The 18,791-nt window shown below is 44.9% G+C and overlaps 9 protein-coding genes across 9 annotated transcripts; 3 read left to right on the top strand and 6 right to left on the bottom strand. All coding sequences in view use genetic code 12, as the record gives it.

The window, feature by feature from the left end:
- Positions 1-2,479: 2,479 nt before the first annotated feature.
- Positions 2,480-3,292, top strand: LODBEIA_P35000 (uncharacterized protein; the record flags this gene model as incomplete). Its single annotated transcript, XM_066973618.1, has 1 exon — positions 2,480-3,292. One exon carries the CDS (start codon positions 2,480-2,482, stop codon positions 3,290-3,292), a length of 813 nt encoding a protein of 270 aa, XP_066830438.1.
- A 631-nt stretch (positions 3,293-3,923) lies between these two features.
- Positions 3,924-4,229, top strand: LODBEIA_P34990 (uncharacterized protein; the record flags this gene model as incomplete). The annotated part of the gene is made up of 1 exon (XM_066973615.1): positions 3,924-4,229. One exon carries the CDS (start codon positions 3,924-3,926, stop codon positions 4,227-4,229), a length of 306 nt encoding a protein of 101 aa, XP_066830437.1.
- Positions 4,230-4,535: 306 nt separating this feature from the next.
- Positions 4,536-5,909, bottom strand: LODBEIA_P34980 (uncharacterized protein; the record flags this gene model as incomplete). The annotated part of the gene is made up of 1 exon (XM_066973614.1): positions 4,536-5,909. One exon carries the CDS (start codon positions 5,907-5,909, stop codon positions 4,536-4,538), a length of 1,374 nt encoding a protein of 457 aa, XP_066830436.1.
- An 850-nt stretch (positions 5,910-6,759) lies between these two features.
- On the top strand, positions 6,760-7,791 carry LODBEIA_P34970 (uncharacterized protein; the record flags this gene model as incomplete). Its single annotated transcript, XM_066973613.1, has 1 exon — positions 6,760-7,791. The coding sequence occupies one exon, from the start codon at positions 6,760-6,762 to the stop codon at positions 7,789-7,791; it is 1,032 nt and encodes a 343-aa protein (XP_066830435.1).
- Positions 7,792-8,144: 353 nt separating this feature from the next.
- Positions 8,145-8,753, bottom strand: LODBEIA_P34960 (uncharacterized protein; the record flags this gene model as incomplete). The annotated part of the gene is made up of 1 exon (XM_066973612.1): positions 8,145-8,753. One exon carries the CDS (start codon positions 8,751-8,753, stop codon positions 8,145-8,147), a length of 609 nt encoding a protein of 202 aa, XP_066830434.1.
- Positions 8,754-10,378: 1,625 nt separating this feature from the next.
- Positions 10,379-11,239, bottom strand: LODBEIA_P34950 (uncharacterized protein; the record flags this gene model as incomplete). The annotated part of the gene is made up of 1 exon (XM_066973611.1): positions 10,379-11,239. The coding sequence occupies one exon, from the start codon at positions 11,237-11,239 to the stop codon at positions 10,379-10,381; it is 861 nt and encodes a 286-aa protein (XP_066830433.1).
- A 905-nt stretch (positions 11,240-12,144) lies between these two features.
- LODBEIA_P34940 (uncharacterized protein) lies at positions 12,145-13,818 on the bottom strand (the record flags this gene model as incomplete). The annotated part of the gene is made up of 1 exon (XM_066973610.1): positions 12,145-13,818. One exon carries the CDS (start codon positions 13,816-13,818, stop codon positions 12,145-12,147), a length of 1,674 nt encoding a protein of 557 aa, XP_066830432.1.
- A 428-nt stretch (positions 13,819-14,246) lies between these two features.
- LODBEIA_P34930 (uncharacterized protein) lies at positions 14,247-16,262 on the bottom strand (the record flags this gene model as incomplete). The annotated part of the gene is made up of 1 exon (XM_066973609.1): positions 14,247-16,262. One exon carries the CDS (start codon positions 16,260-16,262, stop codon positions 14,247-14,249), a length of 2,016 nt encoding a protein of 671 aa, XP_066830431.1.
- A 344-nt stretch (positions 16,263-16,606) lies between these two features.
- LODBEIA_P34920 (uncharacterized protein) lies at positions 16,607-17,812 on the bottom strand (the record flags this gene model as incomplete). The annotated part of the gene is made up of 1 exon (XM_066973608.1): positions 16,607-17,812. One exon carries the CDS (start codon positions 17,810-17,812, stop codon positions 16,607-16,609), a length of 1,206 nt encoding a protein of 401 aa, XP_066830430.1.
- Between the last annotated feature and the right edge of the window lie 979 nt (positions 17,813-18,791).

Genomic DNA, 18,791 nt, shown 5'->3' with positions numbered 1-18,791 from the left:
GGCAATAGGGGGAAAATGATGATAATGATGGTGATGGTGATGGTGATGACGAGGAAATACAGCTGGACCTGGACCACAAGAACGTCGTCACACATGTATGCTCTTCCAATTTGTAGATCAAATTGTGAGTATCTTGATGTCTTTTGCTTTCTTGAAGCTTTGTTGTGAAAAAATATATTTTATAGAATGCTGGTGAAGATTGTCTGTTGCAAAAAAGCAAAAAGTTTTTAATTTTTTTTTTTTTAATTTTTCGAGTTTCAAATAGACTGCTTATTAGTTCAATTCAAGTACATTCATCAACCAACTTTGACATCTCATTTCTCTTCCATCATTCTGTTTGGCTGTGACATTCACTGTTGAAATAAAACAAAAGTAAACTACATAACTGAGAATGAATCCATTTCCAGAGGACTTCGCTACTCTTTTATAAATTGCAAACCAAGACTCCCTCCACGCCATCCAAGACGGCAATAGACTCCCACTTGATCCATGGCCCGAAATTCACATTAGGGCAACGTGGTTGGCAGAAGGAAGTGATGCCTCACGGATCCACGTCAAAAAAGAAAAAAAAAAAGAGCAAAACTGCCGTATGGACACGGCCTCCCCCATCCCTCTCTCTTGGCGCAACACACAATGCGGCTTTCTTTCTGGTCCGAAATTGGGTGAAATTTTAGTTAGTGAAATGTTCATGTTCATACCTCCGTCGATTAATCCTGCCCCGACGTTTCCGCATTCTTGAGGCAAGCACTATTTACGCGTTTTGGATATTTATTTGGGGGATGGGGGTAAGCTTGCTTAGTGCCGTAGTGCTGCCGCACGGTGGAATTCCAACTAGGATAGACCAGCGCGAGTCAGAAGCTGGGGGAGAGGGATATAAGGGTGGGTGTCAAGAATAAAGCAACGTTGGAGAGTGCCAGTGCAACGTGGCTCCATATAATAATCGTAAAACGAAATAATATTCACCACCCTTGCCAAGGTGAAAAAGAGGTGAATTCCCTTTTGTTTTTTGTTTTTTTTTTTTTTGGTGCCGTGCGAGCAAACGAGCCAAAGGTTGTCACCGCAAGGTTTGAAGCGGTAACGAAAAGGAGAGAAAAGCGGGATCAAAAAACACGGTATGGGTAGGGGTGAGAGGCCATGCGCTGCTCTCTACTTGATGAATAAGAGAATGGAGAACGTGTTGGAATGAATTTTTCCAGTTTGGGTTGGTTTGTTCAGACCCTGGAATTGAATGTGCCGTGGGTATGTTTACTTCTCCTTCTTTCTTTCTATTGTTCCGTATTCTTATTTTTGAGAAAGAGACATCGCTAATGTGTAGAAGAGTCAGAAACGGGGTTCAAGGTTGGGGGGGGGGGGGACGCTAAGGTGCTGTGGTGTCGGGGTGCCGGGAGGTAAAAAATTATCATTATTATTATTGTTATTACTGACTTTCGCAATCATTTTTTTTGTTGTAACCTGACGGGGCCGATTCGGATTTTGTTACTCGCAACCACTTTGACGTTCACATACGAGGGCTTTCGGAGGATGAGGACAAGGGGGGGGGTTACATTTCAAGTTCATCTTTAAAGGGTGAGAAAAATAAGCTCCACCCCATCGAGCACTGAGGTAAACATGTTGATATGGGGTGAGAGCCTTGGAAAGAACAACGCACAAATCTAGGAATTCAACTTCAGCACGAGGGTTTTGGCTGATGATGTTTACATAGGGGGGTGTGTGTGTTCTCTCTCACCACCGAACAAGTTACGGACCCCAAGCCAATAGCCTCTTTGTATGCGGGGAGGGCATGCTTAGGACAAGTCTGGACATCCTATCATTTCCCCGTGAGCCTTGGCTGCCATTTAAAACCAAAAAAAAAACTAGCGTTAAACAAAACGAGGTGGGGATTCCTTTAAAGATTCGAAGCAGAGGGTGGTGACGATTGTTTGACGTCCTCTCGGCATTGGAAAACAGTTGAACACTAGTTTTTTTCTTTGTTGGCGTTGCACTTTCCAAGCTCAGCAACGGCACTTTTGCTTTAGTCCTTAGATATCAGAACAAGCATTTTTGGTACAGTCCGGCGATTCATTTTCCCAGCCGCATAAGGCTGAATTTTGAGCCTTCTGCTGTTCAGTTTCCTGATGATCACGACATGTATCGAGAGAATAGAAGTCAAGGGCATCTGGGGAATTATTCCTCGCGGGAAATTCGAAGAGGAGGGAAAGGAAAAAAAAAAGAGAGAGTTTGACGCAGAGCAATGACAGAATTAAACATGCCTTTTGCTTACATGAGCACACACACACGGCTTATAGCTCAAGTGAGACAGAGAGCAATTGAACCACGCGATGCATGTAATAAGTGCATACTGTGCCTGATATATAAATCAATCAAGAGATAGAGAGAGGAGTTCATTTATTCCCAGTTGAAAAAGTTACTTGCATCGATTTTGTTTGAAACCAATTTGGAATCAAAATCTGAACCGATTTTTTAAAAAGTATACGTAACCATGGGGTATCCCTCGAATTTGAAAATCGCCACCAAGGTGTTGACCAAGGACATCTTATTGGCGTCGACGGCATTTACCCGAATGGATAAAATCAACTTTGGCGCACGCATGGCTGTCTTTAAATTTGCAAGTCCAAGTGCTAGCAAAGTTGTTGTTTGGAGCCCCCTTCCTTACTCGCCGCAAGTGTTGGACGTCCTTAAAGACTTTTTAGGAGCTTCGTCGGAAGCAGACTTGAATATCGATTACGTGATTGTTCCCGATCGAGAACACAACATGGCAGCAGCAGTGTATAAGGAGAAATTCCCCCATGCCAAGGTGATCGGCCCGGAAAAGACTGAGCGGGTCAAATTGGATGTCACTTTCACTGAAAAGGAAGCTAATAAATTGATACTGGGCGCGTCCTTATCGCAATTGGTGGATGGTGACCGCGTGATTGTCGATAATTTCGACTTTGTCTACTTGCCCTACCATGCCAATTCGGAGTTGGTGGTGTTTGAAAAATCAAGCAAGACGCTATTTGAAGCGGACTTGTTGTTCAATCTCGGAGCCAAGGGCCCGTTGGAGCAGTTTTCGCCCGCAACGGGGTTTCCTGAAAACTACAATCCTCACACGGGATGGTCGTACATTACCAGGTACATGCAACCATATTCCAAAATTGGCAGATTTATGTTTCGCAAGATTGTCAATGTATCAAAGAGCAAGAGTGGGTTGGAGGCTATAGCCTCGTTGGATTTTGATACTATTGTGATGTCTCATGGTAACATCATCACCACGGATGCTAAAGAAGCTTTTAAGCATGATTTCCTAAGCTGAATGGTGATGGCTCAGTGACACCTCCCCTTCTTCTTCCTCTTGTTCTCACTTTTAATACTAAATCACCACAGCAATCTTGTCTCATCTCCATGCTAATACCATCAGCCTCTTGCTTTTAGTAATATCTCACACTCAATTTGTCTGAAAAGAAAAAGAAAAACGAGAAAGTAAAACCCCCCTCAATGATTTTTGCAATCTCCACCATAGAGACATCTAAACCAAACGCATGATCAACAACCCAGCACACCCCCACTCCACCACCGGTTCTCTTCCCTTACCCCCCTCCCTTTCCACTCGCTTCCTTCCTTCTCATGAAGTGGTGGTGATCAGTTATAAGAAATACGGCAACTTCTAGAGGAAGGTTTATTGCACCACCGAGTGGCATACGTTCGAACTTAATCTTACATCAAGGTACGCCTTCTTTACCCTTGCTTTAAAGTTCGGTTTGAATTACTCATCACCAGTAACTAAATTTACCCCTCAATCACCCATCCTGCCACGCTCCCAATCTCTTCATCTCTTCGTCTCTTTCACGGATCAGTATATATAAGAACCCACAAACGTTCAAGTTCCAGCCTGGCGTTTTTCTCAAAGTTCACATTCATCAGGCAAGTTGAATTTTTTTGTATCAATGCCGGACTTATTCGACGGGTTCTTTACTAAGCTAGGAGCCAAACTCAACGGCGGCCACACCAGGCGCCACTACGGGGGCGACTCCCAGGTCAACACGGGCAAATTCTACAGCTACCACAGTAGCGCCAGCAATAACAATTATTGGCTTCCTCGCAAGCCTTCAATCTCGTCGGAGACTGAAGACGCGAAGTTAGTGGAAACGCAAGGTACACGTGACGGCAAGATGAGCCTTGACTTTAATGACGATATGAGTGCTGGTGTGCAGGATCGCAGCAGGTTCAATAGTGTTGCTTCAGAGAAGTGATGCTGGGGGGGGGGGGGGGGGGGTTGATTATCACGAGCTCATCATTTGGCTAACTTGCGCTGCAAAAGAGTAAGTTGTAGCAAATGGTATATAAAATTATCTCAATAATTTTCGATGCAATATATTGATTTCCATTCAGGTTCTATCTGGTTAGCGGTTCTCAACTTCTACCCTCGACAATTTCGAAAAAAAAGATACAAAACACCGATATTTGATCCTTGCCCTTCTAATCATGTTTTTCGTTTTCGTTCTACTTGCCATTTAATTCGTAAAGCACTTTTTTCTCTTGTTTCTTTCAAGCCGCCGTCACCAACAACAGAAAAAGCAAGTCCGGCTCTTTTTTCTGTTAAAGCTTGAAGCATCGGAATGTAAATCATCGCCTGCTCCTGCTCCTGCTCCCGTTCCAGTGCCTCCTCCTCCTCCTCCGTTTTGGATGAATCCATTAGCGGTGTTGTTTCCCCTGTCGTAGCCTGCATCGGGCACATAAGGATAGGCTTGCTTATTAGATGATGTTCGTGAGTCTGGTTGTTGCAGAATGGATTGATAGCCATACTTCTTGTACTTGGAAAACGAGTTATTCTTGTCCGACGCGCGTCCCAAAAGCGGTTGCTGCAGCAGCAGTTGGTGTTGTTGGTGCTGTGATGATGGTACATATTGCTGCTGCTGCTGCTGTTGTAGTTGTTGTTGTTGTTGGACTTGATGGGGTTTTCTAGGCGGGTGAGGGTTACCATAGCCGTGCAAGTTGGCCTTTTTATTGAGAGCTGCGTCCCAGCCTTTACCATTGTTCAAATCCATCCAATCGTAATGGCCGTCATCCTCGATGCCTAAAGACAACATGGCCTTATCCATGAGACTAACGAGGTAATTGTAATCGGGCTTTTCATCAAACTTTAAACTTCGCACATAGGTCAAGTACTGGGCGAATTGAATAGGTAACCCGTAACATAACTCATTGACCGAGGTGGTCTGCTTCTTCATGCCGATTTTCTCATATTTCTGCTTATTTGTTGGCGCTTTCAACCCTTGCCAAGGTAAAGAGCCCCGAAGGAAGTACATAAAGACATGCCCCAAGCTCTCCAAATCGTCTCGTCTCAGCTGCTCCCTCCCCAAATGCGTGTTTATCGACATGTACCTCGCGGTTCCACTCAACGCCTTTTTCTCTCTATAGGGGATATGGTTCTGCGTCTTGGGGTCGCGATACTGCTTCGCCATGCCGAAATCAACCACAAATATCTGATTGGCTTCTGCCGAATCGGGTCTTCCAATAAGAAAATTGTCGGGCTTGATGTCACGGTAAATCAAGTTGCGTTCGTGGATCGCCTCGACCCGCTGGATCATCTGCTTCGCCACCTGCAACACCGTCTTGACGCTGAATTTGCGGTGGCACCAATCAAACAAGTCCTCCAACGACGGCCCAAGCAAGTCGATGATCAATATCGAGTGCACGCCCTCCTGGCCAAAAAAATAGGCCTGCGGTATACCTCGCGTGTTGTTCAAGATGCGGTACGACCTGTACTCGTCGCGTAGCTGCGGCGCCTCGCATTTGCGCGGCTCAAACTTGATTGCCACTTGCTGGTTGTTCAAGATGTTGATCCCTTCGAATATGATCCCAAACGAGCCTTCGCCGATCTTCTTGCCGACTTTGTAGTGCACGCCCACTATACTGGACGATTGCGACATTGGCGAGAGGACACCTCTATATACAATATATCTGTGTTGGGGAAAGGTTGGTTCAGCGCGTTGATTAGGTTTTGGCTGTGGTTGCTGGATTTAAAGTTGCGATAATTTGTTTTTGGTGGTGGTTTGGGGGGGGAAGGAAAACACTACGGGAGATCCAAGTTGAGACAAGATTTCGCGTGTTTTTTTTTGGGGGACAACGACAAACCAGGGGTCTTGCGATATACCTATATATATGGCCCCTGATGATGAATGACGATTGAATGGCCAGGCGGAGGGTTAGTTGGGGCGATATACCTCTGGTTGGCAATGCGGTTGATGCTTTGACATGGGCTCTCTCGAGTGAATTTTTTTTTTTTTCGCTTTCTTGACTCGACTGAGTCGTCGCTATCAAATTTTTTTTTTGGTGCCATTTGTGGAGCCAGCCTTTGTTGTTCTTCACAGTAACAGGAACACCTACAGAGATGAAAAGCAGGAGAGAGCTCGGGATGAGAGCTTATGACAGTGAGTGTTTTCTTTATCCCACCGGGGAAAAATTCCACTGCCTTGCTGTGGAAATTCGTGGGGGGAGAAGGTGATCCACCGTTGCCATGCCTCGACCTAACCCTAACTCCCACACCGCGGGAATTATTTTCTCACCAGCCTCGACACACAACCAGGAGAAAAAAAAAAACTAACAAAATTATACAAGAGACATGAATACCATCTGGGAGTAGAGTATATAGATACACCTAAGAAACAAACTGGAAGCTAAAGACTAGCTCAACTGGAAAGGAAGCTCAGTTTGAAAGGAAGCTAATCTAATCTAATCGAAAGAAGGGTTTTTTTTTTTTTTTTTTTTTTTTTTTGAAGCATGGCAGAGGATCCATCGCGGGAATTTGCCCCGAATCAACTCGTGTACGCCTACCACGGACCGCTAATCTACGAGGCCAAAATCATCAAGTCGAAAACAGCCCTGGATACACACATCTTGAACAGCGAGCTACAGCAGGAGCTGTTTGAGCAAAACGCCGCCAAATTCGACCGCGCAAAGTGGGAAAACAGCGATTGCTATTTATTGCATTATCAAGGCTGGAATGCTAAATGGGACGAGTGGGTCGGCACCGATCGGATTATGCAGATCAACGAGGAGAGTAAGCTAAAGAAGTTGGAGTTGGAGCAGTTGACCAAGAAGAAGAAGGTCAAGCGCGAAAACACGTCGTCTGGAAGCTCGACGGATGGCAAGGCCGGCCATGGCGGTAGTAATAATAACGGCAGCAACAAGAAACAAAAGACCAATGGCACTGCAGGCGGCAGTACCAATGGCGCTGGCGGTGCTGCGAAACAGGCCAGGAAGATTTCGAACATCAATCTCAAGTTCCCACCTGAATTAAAGTATGCGTTGGTTAACGATTGGCAATATATAACCAAGGACAAGAAGCTAGTCAAGCTACCGGCAGCTCACCCGGTGCACACCATATTACAAGATTATAAAGTTGCGCGAGCTTCCAAATTGCAGAAACACCAATTATCGATATTGATGGAGATATTGCATGGGTTGGAAATATACTTCAACAAGTCTTTGAGCTTGCTCTTGCTTTACAAATACGAGAATCTACAGTATTTGGAGTTTCTCAAAAACAATACCATCACTTTGACGCTGGATGAGCATGCTAGCCAGAGTCGAAGCCAGAGCCAAAGTAAAGTCTATGGCTTTGAGCACTTGTTGAGACTATTGATCTCGTTTCCCAACTTGATTGCACTGACAACCATGGACTCGTTGAGCATAAGTGTCTTGATTCTGGAGTTAGAAGAGTTGTTGACATATTTGAAGGAGAACATGTCCACTTTGCAAAATGAGTATGAATACACGAGTCCGCAGTATGACAGTCTAGCAAGATCATAAAGACCAACAACTAGTTGAGGGAAAAAAAAAGAAAAGCAAACAAACGAGTGGCTTTTAGCATATGTAACGTTGTACATTATCAATCTAGGCTAAACTATTTATACGCTCCAGGCATTATAAAAATCACATAAACATTTCTTCGTAACTTCATTTTCTTCATTTTTTCATTTTTCCATTCTTTATTCATAATTTTTCGTCATCATCATCATCATCATCACTTTTTTATCGTATTAATAGCTCCGATAAGTAGCATTTCATAACTTCAACTTGGATAGCCTTAAAACAAAAACAAAAACAAAAACAAAAACAAAAAAGGGTAGTGGGGGGGGGGGGCTGTTGGTTCAGGCCCTCCTTCACATGATCGGAATTGATCTGTAATCAACGTCAACCATTGCCGAATCGTTGGAGCAGGAAACATCCAACTCCAATTGCCAATGTCTGTCGTACAAGTCCTCCTCTTCTTTGCTAAAGCCGTGATCGCTTTGATCCTTAAACTTCCAAGTCAACTTGTCAAAAGTCTCGACAACTTCGCCCTTGTCAAAATTCAACTCGTAGCCGCAGCACTTTTCCAAGTCCTTGATCAAGTGCTTTTGAATGTGGTGTTGCAAGTTGCGCTTAAACTTCTTCGAGTTCTTGTTCACCGTGGGCTTAATCTTGTCCACGTTGTTCTGGCACTCCTTCATAACAAAGGGTGGGTAATAATGTAATCTACCATGAAAGTAGTCAAACTCGTTGTCCCAAGTCTCGTCTCTTACAAACGCTTCAAACTGCTCCAACTCGTCAAATTCACGAATTGTGGGTGGGAGCAACACCTTCTTGAACCCGCTCGGCTCATCTGCAGACTCAATCGAAGTAATCGACGAGGATCTCGTCTTGGGGACTGCTTGCAAATGATCCATGGGCTTAATAGCGTCCAAATCTAAAGGTAAAGAATCCGACTTGGACTTCTTCTTTCCCGCCATGATTCCAAGTATAAAACTGTGAGCTTTCTTCTTTTTGTTTTAGGAAAAAGGAGAAAAAGGTTGTTATACGTAAGTATTTAATGTGATTATGGTCAACACTTTTGCCGTTCTTTTTTTTTTTTTTTTTTTTTTATTAGTGTTGGTGTGTATGAGAGTAAATCGCACGAATTTGGTTGCAAAAATTCCAATTAAAACAAGTATAGATTGGATTGAACCAGATTAGGGGAATTGATGTGATTTAAAAGAAGAAAGAAGAAGAGGAATAAAAAGAGAGAAAAGTAGAACAATCTGAGTTTTCGAAAATAAGAAAAGAGCGTGGGTATTTATATATCTATCCCCTTCTCCCTTCCCCCCCCCCCCCTCTCCCTAGAGTGGCGTGGAAAGTAGAGTGTGTGGGGTGGTGTGGTATGTTGTTGGTTGCAATAATAGCGAGCCACTAACCTGGTGACCAAAAGAGAAAACAAATATTACAATCCACCTGCAAAGAAGGAAAGAGGGCGCTACCAACTGAGGAGAGTGTAGCAGTCGTGTGAGTTTTGTCAAAAAAAGACAACACCAAAATGCGGAGAAGCTGGTGCAAGGTTAATATGTAAGATTGGATCTTTTTGGCTAGTTTAAGGGGCTACAAGGAGTGCCCGAATCCGAACACCACCGCCCAAATCCAACGGAGAAAGAAGCAGCCAATTGAGGCATTTTACACCAAGCCCTTACTCACTACTCACCACGTAGTGCAAATGCCACGGTATCCAAAAGACTAAAGAACAGCAGCTTTTAATCCATTTCGTGTGGGTGGTTTTATAATTGACGCTTTGTGCGGCGCGAATCACCCCACTCAGCACTCTCGGGCGCACGTGACACACCAAGCATCTTGCTCTTAAAGTGTAAGTTTGATCTCCCTCCAGCTGTCTCTCTCTGGCTCTCTTTCTGGCCAAGTACGCAACAGCAAGCCAAGAATTAGAGCAAAGCACGCTTTCGCTCCTAGGGGGGGTGGGGTGGTGGATGATTGGCCAACCTGGCCACACTCTCTCCAACTCCCCATCCCCTACTGTTTTTTTTTTGTTGTTGAGCTATTTAGGAAACTATTGAGTTTTGCAGTTTGTTGTGTGCGTGTCAGTCTGGCGCCCAAGACGGGTTGCCTTGTTGTTCTTGCTGCTAGAGGCTCGTTGCGAGCTTAGCTCAGTGAAGGTGGTAATCTCCACTCAGCTAAGCTCTCGTGACGGAGCACGGCTGATGACACCGCTTTCTCACTTTGTCTGCCATCCACCCTTCACCCCATTTGCAAGTGAGTTGTCTCAAGTGTCTTCTCAGGGAAACAGCAGCAGCACATCACGCGAGTAAAAAGGGACGCGTTGCGCACACCTGCATACCTGCGTATCCCTCCCTCTCCCATTCTACTGCTGCCGTAGATTGTTTCGCTATTTTGCGGCAAGACGACGATCTGCAACAAGCCACTTGGCTAATGCTTTCGATACTCAACCAAGCTTGATATATATATGCATATATATATATACATATATACATATACAAGCGCTTATGTACTCGGCTCTCAGTGCATTCAGCTGTTCAACGCGTAAGCCCCCTTCTTTCTCTCTTTCTCTCTTTCTCTCTTTCCCCACACATATTATTCAACTAAGAAGAGCGTGCTTAAACGCCCCTTTTGCATCCTTGGTGATAATATTGCCGTGACAAACAACAATTGTATCAAACGCCCACGCGGCAATCGCTTCCAAGCCCCTCTGGCTCTTTGTTCGATTCACCACCTTGTTGAGGATATAGTTGCCAACTTTGGAATATGGCTGCATATATCTCGTAAGATACGAAAACCACGCATGCGGGTTGTAAGTTTCAGCATACCCCGTCGCGGGCGAGAACTGCTCCAAGGGCTCATTGACTCCGAGATTCATTAGCAAGTCCGCTTCAAAGATGGCCCTGCTTGACTTTTCAAACATGACCAACTCCGAGTTAAAGTGGTGGGGCAAATAGACAAACTCAAAGTTATCGACAATCACGCGGTCACCATCCACCAATTGCGCTAAGGATCCACCAGATATCAACTTGTTACCCTCCTTTTCAGTAAAGGTAATGTCCAACTCGACTTTTTTGATCTTTTCCGGGCCAATGATTTTGACATGGGGGAATTTCTCCTTGTATTTGGACGCATTCAAATTGTGTTCTCGATCGGGCACAATGATATACGCGATATCCAAGTCTGCTTCCGACGAAGCTCCTAAAAAGTCTTTAAGGACGTCCAACACTTGCGGCGAGTAAGGCAAGGGGCTCCAGATTACAGCTTTGCCCGAGGCGGGTGCCGTTTCAGATGCATCTGCTTCCGCGCTGTTGACGGGGGCGCCAGTGGTGGAGAACTTGAAAACAGCCATGCGGGCACCTAAATTGATGACATTGAATACCGAAAATGCAGTTGACGCAAGCAAGATGTTCTTGGTTAGTTGCCTCGTGGCAATCTTGAAGTTGTGCGGGTATCCCATCTCAAGCTCAACTTGACTCAATGCTTGAAATCAATTTCAAAAAAGAAGTATGTGATATGTGTGATACAAGTAATACCTGTATTTGAATTGCAATTAGATGTTGCCACCCTTGCATCAAAACAAAAAAAAACACGGTAGCTTGAAGGACCACCCCCGACCCCCCTGCCCCTTCCCCCCCTGGTATTTAACTCGTGTGCTGCAAAGCCGAACCAGCTCCTTACTTTCTATCTTTCTTTTCTAATTAGAAATATCTTGTCTATTGAGGTGCCCATGAAGCGGACACCTCACGTTTACAGAATATCAGCGTAAGCAAGTTTCGAGAGGCGTCTTCACTCTGGTGGCTCACTCCGCAAAAAAAGCAAAAAACCACTCTATTTTTCACGCCATATTCAAGAGCAGACACACTGAGCGGCATATTTTTAAACTGTCTCAACCAATTACAACTCAAATTCAAGGACCGAAAGCTGAACCATCTCTAGACTTCCATTTCTTGAAGTCAAGGGGGGGGTTAATTTCGAGCCCTTTAATTTCGAGCTACCAAGACGCCCCAAACTGTCATCTTGAATATTTTTGCAACCCACCACCCCTACATTCTATTTTTCACATCCTTAAAGAAAAAAAAAAAACCTCACTACCTTCTACACTAATCCATCCTAAATGACATTCTACTCACTACAGACGTAGGGTGTAATCAATATAGAACTTGGTGTTTTTACAGCTTTTTCAGGGATGTGAACCGATGGAGAATTAGCCCCAAGGCCCTACTACATAGGAAAAGAGTCGCTTCTATATTTCTCAAATCTTTTTTTTTTTTAAATTCTTCATCTCTCTAACGGGACTTTTGAACGTCCATATAAATCTAATAGTCTAGTCGAGTCTAGTCGAGTCTAACTTGGCTTCCAGTCTTACATAATATATCTATCGCCTCTTCTCATAAACAAATCATCCAAACCGCTCTGTTGCACTTTAGCCTCTGTCTCGTTCTTACCTTCTCTCTCGGGGAAGCCCGCAAAGGACTTGGCGTAAACGGCAACCGAATGGGCAATCAACTTGGTGTTAACCTCCCACGCTTCATAACTTGGATTGGACAAGTCATCACATAATTGGTGGTAACAAGGATCAAACCATTTGTTTTCCTCCCCGCCAAATTTTTCCTTCGACGACTTGTTCTTGACACCTTCAGCTCCCGTGGCAATACCACCGGCGGGGATCTTGTTGTTGATGAACCCCACATAGTCCGATCTGCCGTCAAATGGAACAAAGGTAAAGTTCAACCCGTGCTGCTTGTACCAGTCCACGTAAAGATCTTTCAAATCGCCGGAACCATTGGGGTGGTCGTTGTTATTGGCATCGTAGACTTCGTATTCGTAGTTTGGTGAAGCCATCATGTCATAGTCCATAAACAACCTAATCTTGGCGTTCTCTTCTTTGGAAAGACTATTGGCGTAATATTCTGAACCGAGCAATCCTTCTTCTTCAGCTGCCCACCAGCCAAATCGAACGGCATTGTTGACTTTGAACTTGGTCAATAGTTTAGCAACTTCCAACAAGGAGATGGTTCCGGAGCCATCGTCATTGATGCCGGGACCGGCGCCGACTGAATCCGAGTGTGCACCCAACGAAACCACATTGTCGTGGTCTCCAAATGCAGTCTCGGCAATCACATTCAACGTGGAGATGTTTCTCACATACGAGTCAACATACAAGGTAGTTTCAAATTTGTGAGTTGGCACTTTCTGCAATTGTTCAATATAATGAGCAACTTCCTTTTCCACCACCGCCAAAGTCGGGACCTCATCGCCTTCCGGGGTGCCCAATGTGCCTTGTAAAGGTCCATTTGAGTCGTAAATGATGGCAGCCTTGGCGCCCACCTTGCCCGCATTTCTCGATTTCTCACCAAAAGCACACTCACCACGCTTGACCAAGACGATATTATCCTTGGCAAACAGAGGGTAGTCATGCAAGGAGCAGCCCGAGTTCAACACCAACACCAAATTGCCATGGACTGGGGCCTTGTTGGGGGTTGGCGGAGTCAACTGCAACGCATCCAACGTCTTTGGCTGGACTCCGTCGATCAACAACGAGTACGAGTTGACGCGGCCGTCCAACGCCTTGAAGCTCTGGCTCTTGATGTTGTAATAGCCACCCAATTTTCGCAACTCGCGAAGAATGTAATGGACAGTAGCAAAGTGTCCGGGAGAGCCAATGACTCTAGTCGGGTGACCATACTTGCCAGTTGACTTTTCGGCTAACGAGAATAGAGTCTCGGCTCTTGATCTCAAGGCATCTTTCGTGACCAAGGATTGCAACTGTTCGGTGTCAATCTCGGGTAGTTTCTTGTAAGCTGTTTCGTCGATGATATCCAAATTGTCGAATGACTCGAAATCTTCAATGTAAACCATTTCTTCAGCCGGTTTTGGCGCAGGTGCTGGTTCATTTTGAGGATCCGCTAAATTGTTGATAAAGATTGAGTCATCGTTTGGTGAAGGTGCAATGAATTTACTCCAAAGGTCGAGTGTGGGAAAAGCATTCACAGTTGAAAGTATTGCCAATGAAGTTGCAAGGGAGAAAATCTTCATCTTTTTTTCAAAACAGGAAAACGGACTAGGTGTGAAACTTCTGAAGGATTGTGGGTGTGGGAAGCAGTGGGAAAGAAGGCAAATAGGGGTGGCAAAATGGATGTGGTTATCGTGTGCGGAACTCTCCAGGGTCTTATCTCGAGAACCCTCGCACACACCAGCCAGCAGCACCACAGGCACCACAGTTTCTCCGTTTCTGCTGTTCCTTTATCACTTTATCAACAATAGGTTCCACGCGTTGGTAATGGCCTATGTAATGCCATAATAATTATACCATCGATACTCCTCAATCGATGCTACAGCAAGACCATCTAAAGACTATGGAGATCTTTCTTTACATCTATCATTTACTTTTTTTTTTTATATCTAGAATTTACTTGGACTACAAGGACAATACACACTATACCATGGTACAATTTTCACTGAATCTAAGATCTCTTTTTCTTTGCATTCTTCTTGACTTTAACCTTGTGATGCGTTCCAAACGGATTGCCTCTTCCACCACCCATGTCGCCCATACCGCCCATTCCGCCTGGTCCTCCACCGCCGAAAAACTGCTGGAAAAATTCATGGCCGCCGCCATTGCCTCCGCCTCCGCCTCCAAAGTTGAACGTGTACCGTTGCTGGCCATGCGAGTTCGAAGTTCCTCTCAGCTGCTGCCATTGCGGTTGACTCTGTCCCGAGTTCATCGGATCATTAGGATCGTCTCCACGATCATATCGTTGTCGCAACTCCGGATCAGATAGGATCTCGTACGCCTTGTTGATGTCTTGCATCTTGTGTTCAATTTGGTCCGGCGTGAGGTCCTTGCCCTTGTACTTGTCCGGGTGATACTTGAGCGTTTGCGTTCTATAGGCCTTGCGGATGGTTTTCTCGTCTGCATCGCGGGCGATGTCTAGAGTTTTGTAGTAGTCATTTACCGGTTTCCTGTTTGGCTGGCGAAATTGCTGCTGCTGCTGCTGCTGCTGCTGTTGTTGTTGTTGTTGTCGCTGCTGTTGGTATTGGTATTGGCGTTGCTGCTGTTGCTGCTGTTGCTGCTGCTGCTGCTGTTGTAATCTTCTATGATGCTCTATTTTGGACGCCCGTTCCTCAAACAAGGACGTCAACTGGACGTTGCTGTTGAACCCTGAAAGTTCCTGCTCGGCTTCCTTAAACTTCTTCTGCCTCAAAAGCCTATCTATTTTGGGTATCCTTTTAGGCAAAAAGTGACCGGTTTTCACTTTCTTACATGCCGCGGTCGACCCGGCAAACTCGCCAATTTGAATAAAAGACTCGCATCCAAGCCTTGTCAATGCCGAGGTAAAGGGCAACGAGTCTTCAAGCTGGGGAGAATACAAGTTGCAAAACTCTTGTGCCTTGCTTCTCAAGTACTCGTCATTGTTGGCGAATTTTTTCTTGTTGCCCAACTTTCGCAACTCCAGCTTGGAAATCTTGACGTTATCGTCAAACAAGAATTGGTTCACTTGCTTAAAGTCGATTTTGAAATTGTCAAAATCTTCCTTGTCGAGCTTGCTCAGTTCCTTATTTTCCAGCTCCTTGTACAAATGGCCATCCAAAATCGAATACGTCTCTAATGTCTTTAACGGTTCTTGGAACTTGGAGAAAAACTTGGACAAGTCACCGCATTGCTTAAACTCATTGTCTATCCGAAGACAGTTTTTGACCGTCTTGTGGGCCTGGTCAAAGTCCACCTCGGTGAATAAATAAAACTTGGATAGCACAACGTACAACTCGAGGTTCTTCAACGGCTGAATCTTGATGAGATTGGACATTAACTTGATCGCCAACTTGCTCAAGGCGAGCTGTTCATCCAAAAACTGGACTTCCTTTGCCGGCTCCGCTGTTTTGTAGATCTGCAATACCGCCTCCAAATAGAGCTTGTACAAATCGTAATTGGACGAGCTCACACTTGCAATCTCGTTTAGCTCGTTTATGCATCCTTCGAAATCGTCCTTTTTGAACAAGGAGTTTGCCTCGTTCCAATGGCGTTGGTATAGCAGAATCACGCCTTGAATTTCCTTCAAATCGTCCTTGCTTTCTTCAATGAAGGTGGCGAGTTTATCAAAGTCGCCCTTGCTGATCAACAAATCAATGAGCTTGTTTCTGGCCGGCACCATTGAAGGGTCTATTTGCAATAATTTTTCAAGATCCAGTATGGCGGACGCATCCTTGTTCAAATTGATTTCAATGATGGCTTTCTTGAAAAGGATCTGGGGAAGAAGGGTCTTGACCTCGTTGGCCAAGGTCGTCTCCTCCACTAGTGCCAAATCAATGTCTCGAGCAAGTCTATCGAATTCCTGAAGCACATCCGAATTGGGACCCTGGGCGGAAAATAGCGATTGTACATCCGCGTGTCTTTTCTTCAATTCGTCCAGGGCCACCAAAGAGGCTACTAGGTTTCCTAGAAGTGACAAAACACACACATGCAGTAGCAGCACTTTCATCGCGAGGACAATTGGGGAAGCGTGGAGGTGACGGTGGCACCTTTTTTTAAATAAGTGAATGGTTTTTTGGTGGAGTTGCAAATATTGGAGATCTGATACCACTAGTACAAGTTGCGCACTGGAACAATTTTTTTGATGTGTTGTTCGGAGAAGGAAAAAGAATAGGAAACTGGGTAGTGTTTTTCAGGAGACACCATCATCACTTCAAACACGAAAGTCAAAGAGTTGGAGGCCTGGCTAGTTCTCTACATCGCATACTCCAAAAGAGATTCCATCATTCTCCAAATTGATAAGCATTTATTTTTTGGGGTTTTTTTGGGTTTTTTTTGGGTTTTTTTTTTCTTTTACTTGAACAATTTCTGGAGAGATACTGTTCCTTCATCGTTCTTGGACATCACTTTGGCCACCGCCAATTCAAAGTCCTCCTGCGTCACATGGATTCTTCTCTCTCTAAGCGCGTACATTCCGGCTTCCGTGCAAACACCCTTGACGTCGGCACCAGAACATCCATTCATCTTTTCGGCAATTTTCTTCAAGTTGATGCCTCTAGTCAAGTTCATTGACCTCGAGTGGATCTTTAATATATCGGTTCTCGCTTGTAAAGTTGGGGCGGGGAACTCAATCTTTCGATCGATTCTACCGGGTCTCAATAATGCCGGGTCCAAGATATCCAATCTATTTGTGGCCATAATGATCTTGATGTCTTTCGAACTCTCGAATCCGTCCAACTGGTTCAACAATTCCAACATTGTTCTTTGCACCTCGGAGTCACCGCCGGAGGAGCCCTCGACTCTTGAAGAGCCGATGGAGTCGATTTCATCCATAAATATAATCGAGGGTGCATGCTCTCTCGCCATTATGAACAATTCCCTCACCATTCTCGAGCCTTCACCAATATACTTTTGAACCAACTCGGAACCTGAGACTCTGATGAATTTGCACTCGGTGTGGTGCGCCACTGCTCTGGCCAAAAGGGTCTTGCCGGTACCTGGAGGACCATACAAAATGACACCTTTCGGCTGTGCTATTCCCAAGCTTGAAAACAACTCCGGGTACTTCACTGGCAACTCAATGACCTCCTTGATTTCTTTAATCTGCTTATCTAGACCGCCAACCATGTCGTATGTTGAGTCGGGCACTTTTTCAACCATCATCAAGGAAACCAAAGGGTCGACCTTGTTTGGCAAGATCTTGTAAAGGTCATGGCTGTCTGCTTTCAAGCAAACTCTTATCGAGGGAGTCAATTTCTTGACATCGATATCTTTGGTGACGTTGACGATATATTTCCCCTCGGGGTGGATTTTCACCAAGACTTTCTTCGTGCCCATGACTTTAATGACCTCTCCGACAAAGGAGCCTGGCTCCTGAAGCAACCTCAACTCATCTTTCAATTGCCTTACACTGTTGTTCAATTTATTGCGTTGCGCTTCTAATCGACGCAAATTTTGCGTGGTTTGCTGAATTTCGATCTCGGTGTCCTGAATCTGCTGTTCAAAATAGGGGCGTATACCGCCTTCATGGATATATGGTTTATCAATTGTTGTAGACATTGGCTATACCCCGGAGTCTTGGTTGCTAAGATGCTGAAGTTGTAGTTGTAGTTCAACGTCTGAAGAATTGCCACCACCATTCACTCACTCACCACCTATCTCTCTCTCTCTGGTGTATAATTTTTCCCTCCAGCAAGGTCACGTGCACGGGCAAGAAGAAGGTCGTGTGTATGTGCTTGCTTGGAATATGTCGAAACGGCGATTTCTGCCTAGTAGACTGCAAGCAAATTGCACCATTCAGAAATTGGTTTCATGTATAGCTCCTGGCTTTGAAGCAAAACCCGTCTTTCCCTTTTGTTGTTTTTGTATTGTTGCTCCAGAGAATGAGAATTGGTCAATGGCTACCGCTATTTTTCGCTTTTGCATCGCTAGTATTTTCGTACCAGTCGTACTGTAAATGTCAATGCAACAACAAACACATCATCAATCCAGTCGATAAATGTAAGGATTGCACCCTGGCGTACTGTTTGGAACAGGAGCCCAAGCTTTGTGGGGTTGAGACCGAGGCGAGTTTCAACGGCGACGCCAAAGAAAAAGCGGAGCAAGAAGCAAATACAAACATTATTATAAGCTGTTTCCAGATTGAGTCGCTGAAGGACCAAGTGATCATCTATTCGTTCATCACGCTAGTTGTTGGTCTAATGGCATGGCTTTTCTACAAGTTTTGGCGAGCGGCGTAATAAGAACTCTTGTTACAGAATCGGGCGAGAGAAGGAAGAAGAGAGATCTGCTCTTGTTGGCAAGATCTTGCCGATCTGGGAACAAGATTCGAGCCAGATCTGCCACTACTACTACTACTACTACTAGAAGTTATAGATTTCGTTGATATTGAAGTGGCCGACGAGTGCCAACCCATTGAATTAAACTTCTTTCCCTTTCCTGCAAAAAGGAGAGCCGCGCGCCGCACACTTTCCGCAATCGGGAGAAAACTCGTGCAAGAAAGATGGGAGATGGCGATGGCAATGTCGCTAGGTCACAT

The sequence above is a fragment of the Lodderomyces beijingensis genome (genome assembly GCF_963989305.1).
Source record: "Lodderomyces beijingensis strain CBS 14171 genome assembly, chromosome: 4".
Taxonomy (NCBI): Eukaryota; Fungi; Ascomycota; class Pichiomycetes; order Serinales; family Debaryomycetaceae; genus Lodderomyces; species Lodderomyces beijingensis.
Note: the sequence above shows the minus strand (reverse complement) of the source record. Positions and strands in the feature narration are given on the sequence as shown.